We start from the raw sequence: 14395 nt of genomic DNA, 5'->3' as shown, positions 1-14395 counted from the left end.
AACATATTCATTGCAGTAAATCTAGAAAATGCCAAGAAAAGTTTAAAGAGGGGAGGAAAAAATCACTTGTAGACAGCAATGTGACGATAGCTGTCTTTACCATTTTTGATGTATTTTATTTGTTTCATGCTAGTCGTTTTATAAACATTCTTTAACATGGAGACCAAACACTAGGGTGTGTACTCAGTCACAAAGATGAATAATGTGCATCATCTCTGCTCTTTATGATATTCAGAGGGTTCTAAACTGAGCCAAGTTTTCTATGTTCTAGTATTTTTTTCAACAAGTTAAATATGCCGTGATTTTTAATATAATGACATTTTATTTAAGATATTTAAAAACCAGCCTAACTTCATTACTAATCAAACTCCTACCAAGTAATATTCAGTCGAAAGTGTAGAGAGATTCTACATTTATCACCATTTATATTCTTAAAATATGGTTTATCCTATTTCCTTTAAAAAGCATAGAATGCAGTTTTCTGCATTCACTCCATTAAGATTATTAAGTTAGCATTTCATACTTATATAATATCATGCTTAAATTCAATAGTATTTTCTTGCACCTTTTTAATTGCATTTTTCAGTTTTCAAATGCTGTTTATGAATATCCCCTTTGTTGGTGTGCTCTAAGAAATATTGCTTACACATGAATATTTTGAATTAGGAAGAAATGAAATTCCGTTTTTGCTGTCAGACCCAAATTGTAAAAATACATTGCATGTCTTTGAAAATCAGTATACTCTATTAGCAGGCCTGTCAATATAAAAAGTGCATTCCATTTCCACCTCTTGTTCTGATAACCTTTTCTGTGTTACTCTGAGGCAGTTCACATAATCAGAGTATATTGTCAGCTTACTGGAGCTGGGGAAGCATGAAATGAAAATCACGTTAATATTGATCCAATTCTTTTACTTGCAAGTGTCCTTGATGTCCTTTTCCACTGAGCAATAACGTTGATGTTAGGTAGACATTTTTTTCCTTTATTTCTTATAGTCCTGTAAATTATTTACAAGCATAACTAATCTGAATAAGAGTTTACCACTTAGAATAAGTCCTATGAACATTTCATCTTAATTAATGCCCATATTGTTAATTCTTCGTGTTCACTCTACAATTGAAATATTCTCTTCGAGCTTTTCAGAAAACAGCTTACCTTCAGATATAATGTTTATGTCTAGTTTAAAACAAACAAAAGTCTACACAAGCTCCTCATTTTTAGCAAAGACACAAAAAATGCCATACTCTGATTTTATGTGATGTATGATGTGTTAAAATGGACCATGAGTAACATCAATTATTGATTCCAGTAAGGAATACCATTTCTGAAATCCTTTATTATAAACTTAAAGTTGGCATCCTGAGTTTTTAATTTTATGGTAGTCTAGATAATAATCTATTTTGGATTGTTCAATATATTCTCTGTTAACAAAAATGAATTGAAGTGAGAACCAAGGTTAAAGTCAGCACATTCAGACGAAACACCTACAAATAAGAAAAGAAGAACTTGATGTCTGAACTGTCCAGATTTTTTTATCTGTATTTATTAATTTTATCAATAACTACTTAGATTTTTACTTAAAGTGTGTTTGAAACAACAAATTGAAACCATCTATTTGATTACAATGTCTAGTTCATTTCTGGAAATACTTGCTTTCATAAAATGATTTTGTATTGATAAAGTGAGGCTGCTGGCTCAGTATCAGGTATAAAAGAACAAAGATACTTGAAATTCTAGTCATTCTTTTGAATAGTGTTTTTATTCAGTATCACTAATACCTTTTACCACTGGGATTTTTCTGCTGCAAAGGCTATTCATTTTTAAATTCTGTTCTGTATAGAACATGGTTTTTTTTTTAGTCTTCAGTAATTATTTTCTTTTATGTCATCATTATTTATGTTCTAAAAGAAGGAAATATGCCTGTGCTATAAAGTCAAACAAAATTTAATTTTGATTTTAAATTATTTACAAAGAAAAATAATTACTTTTTAGTAAATGATCGTTAAAGTGTGTTCAATGTATGTACGTACTGCTTTTATCTCACATTAAGGTCAGCATAAAATATTTCTGAGTGATAGATTTGTCAATATAATACTAAGCATTTTTACCTTTTTTGAAATTTTCAAAATTGTAAACTTCGTGAATAGATTGATTCATGCATATTATTGCATGAAATCATGTCACCATATCCAATGTAATTAGTTCAGATGTATATTTGTCTTTAAATCTTTTCCTTTTAGTGGAAATTGAATAATATCATTTAGAGTTACTAAAAGCATTATTCTCTAAAGGTGTTTATTGCTCTATTTCAGCTTTAATGAGAAAAAGTAATCTTTAAAATTTCCCAAAGTATTCATACTTCTAAAAGAAAGTATTTAAGTGTGAAAAATAAATTGCAGAATTTTATCTTACTTATGTAGGAGTAATTTCGTCAAAACACATTTTAAAAAACTAAAATATATTATTAAATAGTATATATTGATAAAAAAAAACTTCTTCACATGATTGCCATCATATAAAACTATTTTCCAGATGTTTAGAAACATTCGAATTTGATATATTACATTTAGATCAAATAAAATGAGACTAAATTTCTGTTTTGCCCAACTCCCAATGATGGAAGAGAAGTATATATCATGTTATCAACTTTGTTGAGAAAGCAGTTCTTTTCCTTCAAGTACCCAAGATATTAAGAATATACAAAATAAAAAATGCACGTCAAATACACTGATGCCGATTTAATTTTAATTATTTTATTTAATTTCATCTTTAAATGGATAAAATAGTTATTGAGGGAGAACAATTTCCAAAGTAAGCTATTTACACTCCATTTAATTTCACAAACACTTCATGGCACCTGTCTACATGACCCGTCCTGTCTGCAGGGAGCATCCAACCTAGTGGAGGAGTTAAGGCCCATACTGCATTGCAGGGGACGTGGACAGAGTGCTGTGACAGCATGGTGGAGGGAAGAAGATGATCCAGCCTAAGGAAAGGATTATCGCTGGGTACCTGTTGTTGGTTCGGCATGATGCTAAGACCTTAGATGGGTGCACTATCTTAAATTGAGTTTTTAGTCCTCAAACAAGCTCGCTTTATTCTTCCTTCACGTAAATCTTAGGCAGCATTATTATAAGCAATAAAGCATTGGCTGTGTTCTTGTTCAGTTTTAAGTTACGTACTTAGTAGACTCTTTTAATATTCTCTTGTTAATTTGCTTTATTTATTTTACCAAAATTTTAACAAATTTTTAAAAGTTTATTATATAAATAATCTTTACACATTTTAAAGTACTTTAGCATCCATTGTCTTATTTTAACATTCCAATAACCCTGTGAGAGGTCAGTTGATAAATATTTATTCCTCTTTCACAGATTTGGAAACTGGAGTTAAGATTAGTTTGGATATATTTTGTAATGTGTTCTTAATGGGTGTTTGCAGGTAAAATAAAGTAAGAATGGGAAATCACATAGTCCAGCTTTCTCGTTTATGAGGAAACTGTAAAGGACATAAAGAGAAAAGTAATTTAAGTGCCAAGCATTTAAAATGACTAATATGTGAATTATGTTTATGTTTTCATGTTCTCATTCAACAAACATTTAATGATTGCCACTTTGTTTGACATTTGACACACTAGAAATCAAAATCTAACAAGAGAATACCTAAATAAAATATTTCAGAAAAAGTATCAAAAAATAATGATAATATATAGTGACTTGTTTATAAGACACAAAGTTTATACAGAGAAGAGAGTAATCAACTAAAGTGAATCTTGAAGGACAAGGCAGGTAAGAGAATTCCATGTAAGAGAAATTAACGTACATCAGACTTAAAGGTTTGAGACTGTGTGTCATGTTTGAGATCAAAAACATTCAGCTCTTAGGGAATATAAGGTGTGAAGAGATCAAATCAGTAAAATACTGAAGTTAAATAAGCAGAGCCCAGATCATGAATCATGGACCATGTGTTTCATTTGTACAGAGAAATAACATTGAAAATGTATTTTTACATAGTAGATTTATATAAGATTAGGGCGGTAGGTAGGTAGGTAGGTAGGTAGGTAGGTAGGTAGATAGATGGGTAGATTGGATGGATGGATGGATGGACGGACAGACGGATGGATGGACGGACAGACAGATGGATGGATGGATGGATGGATGGATAGATAATAGGTGGATAGATACACATATACATACATGATCATTTTTTAAAAACGACAAAGCCAGATAGACATTTTCTTTGAATATTATTAAGATAAGTTAACACCTCCAATTTGTCATTTCCATATTTTAACTTATCTTAAATAACAGTAAAACTATTTTAAATGATAATGCAATTATAGTAGTAATACTAGAGTATGGTAACACTACTAGATACATTTTTGTTCTCTCGTTACTTCACTTGTAAAATATACTTAATTATTAAGAGAAATTTAGTGAAAGGGGCTTTATGTAGGTTCATGTAAAGTAGCTTTTTATATTAGATAACATTTTCACATACAGAGCTTTAAGTATAATATACTTAGAAAGAAATCTAATGCGTGTAGAACGCTTTCCTATATTTGTTATTTGTAACATGATGTGGAAAATAGCATAAGTACAATTTCAAATTTGGCTTCCTTAATCTATAATTTGGTGACATTATTTTTATTCTGAAACCTTATAGATTTTATGGCATTTTAATGTTTTCTTAGAAAATAGGCATGTATGTCTATCCTATCCAGCTTTACACATAATCCACATTTTCAAATCTAAGGCATTCTGGTGGTTTGTGGTATTCGCTTGTTAATTTCTTGATGAATGGCTGAAGAGGCCAAGAAGTGCACTCGGTCCAACATGTCTTCTGAAGATAGATGGTCTCAAATAAATTCTCTTCCCAATCACATTTTGATTTGTTGGGTGTTAAACCAATTCTTTCTAAGGACAGCGTTTATAAGCCTTGTAATGAGGCAGCCCTTTGAGACCTTACCTCTTTTTGCCTGTAATTTTGATGAATGAAACTCTAATTCATAAAGGATATTGTGATTGAAAAGCACCTTTGGATCTCGTACACTTTAATTTAGATAAATGTTTGCTGCAGTACCGTAAAATCAGGAAGTTTACTAAGCTTCAAACTGATAACACTTCAACAGAGATAAGTTCAGTGTGTTGGTATGGATAAGACATATTTATTTTACTGCTGTAAAACTAGAGGGGATACAATTAAAAGCTTAGTATACACTTCAGAGCTCACCTTCTTTTGACTACATTTTCCTTATTGGTAAATAGTAATGTTAATAATGAGTTATGCAAAGTTTTTCAATGGCAAAGCAGATTACACACTTGCTTTTTTAGGCTGACACATACATAAAGGATTTTCTTGATAAAGATCCAAGTTCCCTTCTTTGTAACTACATAGATTCTTAAATTTTCCCACAAACTGAAGGCAAATCACCAAGAATCTCTGAGATATCCTGAACCTTCAGATTAAGAAATATCCAGATGTAACTTTTATATCTCAGTTTATTTGCTTATTCACTACTTGTCAGGAGTTGTTCTATGCCAGGCAGTGTGCTGAGAACCGAGAACACAAAGACAGAATGAAGTCATCAACAGCTTCCAAGCTACGTGGACGTAACAAGCAAACAATTGCAATACCAGTAACTTCTGTAGTGCAGATTTATGAGGTGTGGCGGAAGCATAAGGAAAGACCACGCCAACTACCTTAAGAAACCACAGGATAGGGAGCCTTGAACTTCAGTTCAGCAAGTGTTTGTGGCACGCCTGCTGGGTGGCAGACACTGAGGCTGCAGAAGTTAAGCCATAGCGTGTAGTGGAGACAAACACAGCAGATAGCACCTATGCAGTGTGGCTGAGTTCTGTGTAAACTGTGAAAGTACAGAGGGTTTGGTGAGAAAAGGCGCCTGGAGGAGGTGAGTTTTGAAGGTCAAGTAGGAATTGAACAAAGGAGGAAGGGAGGAAAGTACCAGGCAGAGGGAATAATAGTAGCACCGGTAAAGGGGCCTGAGAAAGCATGACATATTTCGGAAGTGGTCCGGTATTGTTTATGGGGGAGTAAGAAGAGATAATGCAAAAACGGTCATAGGAGGATAAAAGGCCTCGATCAGCCATGCTAAGGACTTTAGATTTTATTCTGTCAGTATAAGCCTTGCACTGAGTGTGTTGATTGGGAGGAGTTCATAAACAGATGGAGTGGGAAAATGTCCTCAACTTATTTGTGTTTTATAGTAATCACACTGACAGAAGCGTGGCGTGAGTGAGGGAGCTCTCCCTGAGCTAGGGCAGTGCCAGCCACGCGAGGGATGCCCCCCAAGTTTGTGGCTCCAGTAAGTGGCTCGATCAAAGTAGGAGGCGGTTGAGGAGCAGAAGATGATTTGTTGTTGAGGAAGATGCGGGATTGGGACTGTCCCGCTGAAGACGTGTAGGAGAAATGTGGCTGTGGGACCTCGAGGGGGACTTCCCAGTCATTCATCACTCGTTTGCTTTCAGATGGTTCAAGCTCTGAGTCTCGCAAATTAAGTTTCTGCCCAAGAAACAAATACATTATAATGATAGCTACCCCTAGAAGATTACTATTGCACTGGCTTTATATTGTCAAGAAACCAAATAACATTAAAATGAGGTTCTGGAGCAGTCAGTAATCAATTCTCAGTTTTCAGTCCAAAAAAAAAGAATTATCCATGGGCCAGGGAGAAAAGAATGCATGTATAACTCGTTTAATTCTCCTCACCTCCTGTGTAGCTTTGACTTGTAATAATACCCTTTGTCCCTGAAGTATTTATCAAAATATATATTTTACAATCTATTACTTTATATCGTTAAGATATTTTTTAACCATGCTCTCTAAACGCTATTATACAGTAAGAGCTAAGATGACAGACTGTACCTCTCAGCCAGTGACACTCTACAGTGCTATTATGACGTAACTGTGTTCCTCGACGTCTGGTTTTTACTCTTCTACGGGCTGCCTTTGGGTCAGTTTGTTAATGTTTTAGCAAACAGGTTTGACTCTGAGTCACCGATGAAAAGAAGTATGCACGCTGCAGAAAAAGAGGTTGACTCTGTTTTACGACGCATGTGTTACGGCAGCTAGATGCACTTCCAGAAAAATGGTTGAGCAAATATCAGCAGTCAGTAACGGACTGTTGGAAGTCCTCTGTGGGCCTAGAAGAGTTGACCAAACGTATTATGGTTAAACGGCGAGAATTTTGGCCAAAGTTATGACAAGACTTGGAGAGTAATTGCATGTGTTCACAATATCGTCACATCCCCTGGAACTGTGATACAATGCCACCATATAGGAGGCATTGTATTTCTTGGGCTCCATTTTCACGAATATTATCCAGCACACCAGATGGGATGTGACAGTATTTTCCTAGCTAAGGCTGCTCCTTGAAGCCTATGCCCCAGTACGGCAGCTAGAACACAGTAAGTTACAGCACTTTCTTCCAGGTCGAATTTCATCTGCAAGTGTTGTGAAATAGAGACATTGCTTAGCTGTGGTTCATATATATATATAATTTACTTGCAATTCAGACGATAAGTCATTGTCACCTGCCAAAGCACGTGTTCGAATGTAAATATTGAAATATTTGTTAAGCAGTCAAATGCATCACATTGATTGACCTTTTTTGATGCTAGGTCCACTTTTGCTATATTTCCATCTTTCTGGTTATTTCTTTTTTTGTATTTGTATTTTGGCCTTTTGTACTAGGTTATATAACAAAGCCAGGATATCACTTTAGAAGAATCATCATTTATTTCATTAATTTCTAAGGAAACAATCCCATGAAGCACATTTTCTGTCTGCGTCACCCCCAACTCCACCTTTCTGTAGCTGCCCAGTTATCAACCATTTCTCCCTTCAGATGTGAATGCTTTCTGCTTTTCTTCATAGCTGTCATTTTCAAAAACGATCTGATCAATTTTCTAATTCACACAAAGGTATAATTGTATAAAATTGTGTAGTATCGTGGATCAGAAAACCCAGTTTGCGGTGAGATGCAGATTTTCGATAGAAAATGCAGTGAGCTTAGAGCCCCGAGACGTAGATAAGGGAGACCGTCCTCCACGAGCCCCGAACACTGGGTCTCTCAGCAAGTCACGGAGCTTTCTCAGCCCGTTTCCTCGTCTGTAAAACAAGGCTAGGTGGTTACGCTCCCTGCCTTTCTCGCAAAGTTATTTAGAAGACCAAACAAGATAAAGAAGGTAAAAATGTTCTTAATTATAAAGTAATGTGTAAATGCAACATGTAATTATGAGAAAGTAATAGATCATTTTTAATACGGAAAGCAAAACAATCGCAGTGACCTGAATTATTCTATGTCGGTTGTAACTAGGCACCGAAGAAGATGTGGTGAAGTCGAAGAAAACGTTCAGGAGTCAGGCGATAGTGAATCAGAATGCAGAGACGGAGCTTATGCTGGAGGGGGACGACGATGCCGTCAGTCTGCTGCAGGAGAAGGAAATCGACAATCTCGCAGGTAAATACTGACATGTTTTTCTTATGTTTGTTGTAAATAATAAATACTCGCGAGGTTCCCGAGTTTAAAAATCTATCTCCTGGTAAATAAGTGTGTGCCACTAGTTGGAACTGTGCTCGCAAATCACGTGCTTTATCTCATGTCTAGTATCAAAGAGAGGAAAATACGTTCAAACAAAGAGGTACTTCGCTGACAGGAAATGAATAGCATCTACTTTCTATATAGTGAAGAGCAACATTTTAATGTAGGAAAAGTAATATATAGCATGCATCGTTCCCATCTAACTGCCTAAATAATTGTGAGGGGCACAAGGTGATGGGCTCACGGACTTAGCTGTGACTCAAACATGCTAACAGCCCTGAAGAATAGCCACTTCAGCCAGGCGACCATTGAATTTTCAGTTTCCTCCCTGCTGTCACTCTTTGGAATGTCCCTCCCCATTCCTGGGTTTTTCTGTGTCCCCACTCTGCTAATCCCCACCACTGGCAGCCATTCACCTGGCCGCCCTCAGTTTTCATCTTACGTTAGTGCTGGTCTGGGGTCAAGTCAGAGCAGCATCTGCAGTGACCAGATGGGAAATGGGTATCTTACGGTGTTGGCCCGTAACATTGTTTGGGTTTTAAACCACTTTTGAGAATCTCATGAAAGCAGATCACCTCATGAGTGTACACAGGCAGTTTTGTACGCAATTTCAGAGGGTCCACTGATCCCTGGAAACCTGTCTGCAGAATCATACCCTACATCTAAGGTTAAAACTGCTGGCGTAGAGTCTCAAGTGGCTGAGTCTTACTTGACTTCCGTGTTTTCAGCCCATACAGCATTGGGGTGGCAGATTGCAATAGAGAAGTGGACTTATTTTCATCATTCTGTACACAAAATAGCACTCCAGTTTCCAGAAATATGCTGAAAATTATCTGGCATGATTTATGAAGGCCTCCAGTGATATTTCTACCACAGATTTCTCCTTTCATTAAAGAGAAGAGGTATTGTTCATTGTAAACTGGAGATGGCACATTATTCTCCTTCTTTTAGAAAATGTTTAATGAGGTTATTCCAACACCAGTTGCTGGATATGCTTATGTTATTAACATTTCTGTAATCATGAAAACTATTTTTCCTATTTAAAACTAATCTTAAACCTGTGAACAGATGTTTGCCTTGAATTCCTAAGTAAATGTTCATTTGTTTTTGTTGTTTTGTGGTTTGTTTTAATGGTTCAGAGATTTTATCTAAGGCCATTGGGAAGTTTAAGCAAATGAAATCCATTATTTCCTTTTGCCCACAGATTGGTGGTCTTATTCTTGAGCCAAAAGAACTAGAGAAAATTCACAAACATGATTCCTGGCCTTTTTAGATAATGCGTTGCATTTTCTCATTCACATATGCTAACAGATGTGTTCAATAATTATGCAATTTAGTTTAGACTGTCTGATCCTTAGTTCCCGCTAGAGGTAATTAATTAGTGAATACAAATTTGGTTAGTACCTTGAAGTTCATTGTAATAAGATCTGCCGAGTAATACCAGAGGCAAAATCCAATAAAGACTAATAACCCCATTATATTTTTTTCATCTAATGGTAGCTAGAGTAATTATTCACATTAATTTATGCTTATAAACAAAATTCTCAAAATAACATTAAGTTAAAATATCTGAAAAACAATGAAAAGTAGGCTTGAAATAAATTATTTAAAAATCAATTGATGTGATTCTTAACCAATCTACTCTGTCAGAACTCTTCAGACTTCTTTGAATTTTGAACAGATTTGTCTTTGAGCTAATCTGATCCTATCCATATCCACTGGGTCCTAACTCATACTCTGTTTTGGAATCCTTCTGTCTGAAAAATCTTACAAACGGTCTCAACATATTGATTCCCTGCCTAGTCTATAGTGTTCATTTTTAAAACAGCAGTCCACAGATGTGAACCCGAACTTTGAATATGGTACAAAAGTAGGGGATGGGTGTTTTACAAAGGGAGAAGAAGAGGTCACAGAAATAGTCTGCAGAATTCATTCTGTGAATGGTGAAGCCTATTTATTAATTATTTACTAATCTAGCCTGGCATGATAGTGACAATGTCACATTAAAATCATTTGTAGAATTTAATTGCAAACCGTTATTCTTAAGTTTAAAAAATCAGCTGTTAATGAAGTTTCAGAACACATAAATATGTAACTTTCTATGTTGCTCTGACAAATTGCACAGATAATTATTATCTGTCTCAGAAATTAAAATATGGTAAATAATGTCTTTCTTATTTATAGCTTATCGTTATAAATATCATGATAGTGCTGAACTGCCTAAAGTAAACCTCACTATCACAGGATATCTAAGACCACATTAAAATCCACATCATAAAATATGTGTATAAAATTAATATAATCTGACTTTCGGTATCTAGAAATAATATGTAAAATAATAAATGCCTGTTTTTCATGTATGGCATGAAAGATACAGTTTTATCTTTTAATGACTTAGTGATATGGCTACATATTATTAATATAAGACTATACCTTCAAAGATATAAAAGTAATTATAGTTCTTAGATTTTATATGAATGAATACACCAATTTTATAATAATAACGGTAAACGTAAACCTCCTGATTAGCATAATTCATTCTCCTGTCTCACAAAACAAAACGTTCCTTTGCTGACAGGCAGACAGATGAGGAGACCATGCATTATAATTTGCCAGTATGCAGTATTACTTAATAATCAAGTTAAATTCAAGAGAAAAATGTGCTAATTAGAATAGAAACCTAAGGGAAAGTCCTAACTTAGCTAAGATTAATTCTTTTTTTTTCTTTCGGTTTAAAAGATAGGATCAATTTCTGATTATAAAAAGAAAAAAGAGAATAACTAGCACGTCTTAGTAGGAACCAGGCAGTGTTTCAAGGGTTTTATGTGCAATGACCTATTCAATATTCACAACAACTATATGAGTAGATACTATTATTACCCTAATTTTATAAATGAGGATGTAGAAACCAAGGGGAAGTACATACGGTTAAGAAGTATATGATTTGAACTAAAATATAAAGTACACAGTTTTAACTAAAATACACCAAGTAGTATATTTAAATATGTATGTTTATATACTTAAAGACTCTTCTAAAATGATGTCAAAGCGAAGTCCGCAGTTAGTAACTCAACTTTTAGACCGGCTTTATTATACGACGTTTAGAACTTTGTGTAGACTATGCATAATGATTCATTTTAGTGTTATATACTTGTTCCCCCAAATCATTCTGGTAAGTTAAAAAATTTTGATGGAGTACCTGTAGCACAATTTTATTTAAATATTGACCCTTTTGCATGTTTTCCTCCATTTCCCTTGGAGTTTTCTCGTGTTAATAAAGATCAAATGTTCCACAGCGTTTTACAGATTTAAATGTCATACCATTTTGTTTTACTTTTAGTTCCCTTTCTTCCCAAGCTGTTCATCTCGAGAGGCAAGTTAAATGTGTGTGATTGTTAATTGCTCACTCTATTATGTGTTGTGGCAAATGGCTAATATGATTATAATATAGAAGTATGACAATCAATTAATTATTATATTAATAACACCTAACTTAGTTTATTTTAATTGCTTTTTTAGTTTGTCGTGATTCACCAAAGTGAATTAGCACCTAAGTTTCCTTACATAACTAAAATTTTCAACTTACTATATTTATTTAAAATATGATTTTGTTATTTAAAACATTGAAATTAATAAGTATAATTCACCTAATTTTTATCCAAAATCTCAATTTATTGTAATTTGAAAAGCAAATCAGTTCTGTAAATTATTTTTTAAAAAAACATTGTTTTGTTTATATATGTAAGCTCTTCTTACCAACAATCCATCCATTTAATGTTAAATAACTGAAAATAATTTTCACAGGCCTATGTCAGTGTCCAAACTTCCTCCTTTACCTGAAATATTCTTAGCACATCTCAATTCTACACCCCTTTTTATCACCTCTATCAAAATTTCTGCCCATTTTTAGACCTATCTAAAACACTTTTATGAAGTATTCACTGGTCAGTCTTGTCACTCTATAATATTTTTTGGTAACAACTTTATTGAGGTATAATTCACATACCATACATTTGACCCTTTTAAAGTGCACATTTTAATGACTTTTAGTATATTCACGGAGCCATGCAGCTGTGACCACATTGTGGAGCATTTTATCGCTCCAGAAAGAAGCCTCAGACCCTCTGGCATCCCCTCAGTTCTCACCCCTGTTCACACAGCCGGTGGGACCACTAACGTGCTGTCTGTCTCCATTGATGTGCCTGTTTAGAACATTCCATATCAGTGGAGTCACAGAATGCATAATCTTCTGTGCCTGGCTGCTTTTACCTCGCATGTGTTCAAGGTCCATCCATGATGTGGCCTGCGTGTCCTTTCATGGTGGATAATACTCTACCATACGGACGTACCGCGTTCAGTTTATGCACTCAGTGGTGTCTGCACATCGCTTCGTTTCAAGGCTGCCTTGAACATTCACGTACAACATTTTATGTAAACGTGTATTTTCCTTTCTCGAGTATATATACCTGGGCGTGGAGTTACTCAGTCAAATAATAACTTTATGTTTACATTTTTGATGAACTGCTAGACTGTTTTTCAAAGTGGCTGCATCATTTTACGTTCCCATCAGCAGCGTGCGAGGGTCCAGTCTCTCCACATCATTCCCAATGCTGGTCCTTTTCTGTCTTTTTTATTACAGCCACCCCATAAAAATTTAATTGTATCATTCTTAAGACACTTGTCACATAAAGCTTTGTATTGTAGATGCTTTTTTGTATGTTTTCTCACTCCTCTTAGACTGTACATTCCTTAGGGGTAGCGACCATATCCCATGTGCCTTTGAACCATGAAGAAATCCTCTAACACAATTACTTGCCCTTAAGAGGTTTCCATGGACAAAGTTCACGTAGGTAAAGTAAACTGGAGAGCTGAGATAATATCTAGTTAATTTATACCGAAAACAAAAGACAAAACAAAGCTTATTTTGAGCTATTGAAATTAAGTACTTGGGGGCTCGAATTATCAACTCATCTGCTCGTACTGGTGGAAACATTTCAAATGATTACTTACCCATCACTTGACTTTGCCAGGGTAAGAACACCTAAAGTTGAGCTGATCTTTGTTTTGTCCCGTTTTCCACAAATTGTGTCATTTTAACTAAATGTCTTTTAAGGTTCCCATTTTTCCAAGTCAAGAGACACCACTGTGACTCTTAATCAAAAGTATTTTCTCTATCACGTGGAGAAGATGTTCAATAACCAATGGATTTTAAATATTTCAGAAAGAGTGTTAGTATACTAGTAACATGGGGGAAATATGTAAGAATACAAGAGTTGGAATTTTTTATGGGTTTTTCAAAGTGATAGATTTATAAACCTTTACACACACACATGTACACACACACACACACACTCGTACACACATATTCTTACCAAAGTCAAGAATCTGAAACTCAGAAAAATGCATTATGTGAATTTAAGAATGAGAAAAAAATATATAAAAATAAGGAGATCTACTAAGAGAAACAGGATATATAGTCAATGAGAGGTCCTTCTAAGTAACAGTCACCTTCCCTACCGTTAATGTCCATCACCGTTTCCGGGTAAGGAAACTGTTGCTTAGAATTTTTTTTTTAAGGTTAATCTTTCCTACCTCCCTAAATCTCTATTTGACTGCATTCGCAAACTCATTTTCTTACTCATTAATTAACACATATTGAATATTTAGTGCGTGTATAGAACTCAGAGACTGATAGAAAAAAAAGTCAGCAGGAGAATTAGCTCAGGTACCACTACCTCTCACTGACTCAAATAACTAGGAAGTTACAGCATAGGATATGTCTACCCTAATAAACGAAAGGAGACGATTAAGATGGTCAGATCCAAAATTTAG

General features: G+C 34.7%; 1 protein-coding gene across 13 annotated transcripts in view; it reads left to right on the top strand.

Moving 5' to 3' along the window:
- The window catches only part of NBEA (neurobeachin), a 629692-nt gene that overhangs the window by 424679 nt on the left and 190618 nt on the right, over window positions 1-14395 (top strand). For all 13 annotated transcript variants that reach the window (XM_039873014.1, XM_039873019.1, XM_039873011.1 and 10 more), the window contains one exon: window positions 8339-8482. In XM_039873014.1, coding sequence (XP_039728948.1) covers window positions 8339-8482 — 144 coding nt within the window. The remainder of the gene's footprint in view (window positions 1-8338; window positions 8483-14395) is intronic.

This window comes from Pteropus medius, unplaced genomic scaffold (assembly GCF_902729225.1).
Source record: "Pteropus medius unplaced genomic scaffold, Ma_sr-lr_union100, whole genome shotgun sequence".
In the NCBI taxonomy this organism is placed as follows: Eukaryota; Metazoa; Chordata; class Mammalia; order Chiroptera; family Pteropodidae; genus Pteropus; species Pteropus medius.
The sequence above is the reverse complement of the archived record's forward strand: the minus strand, read 5'-3'. Positions and strand labels throughout refer to the sequence as shown.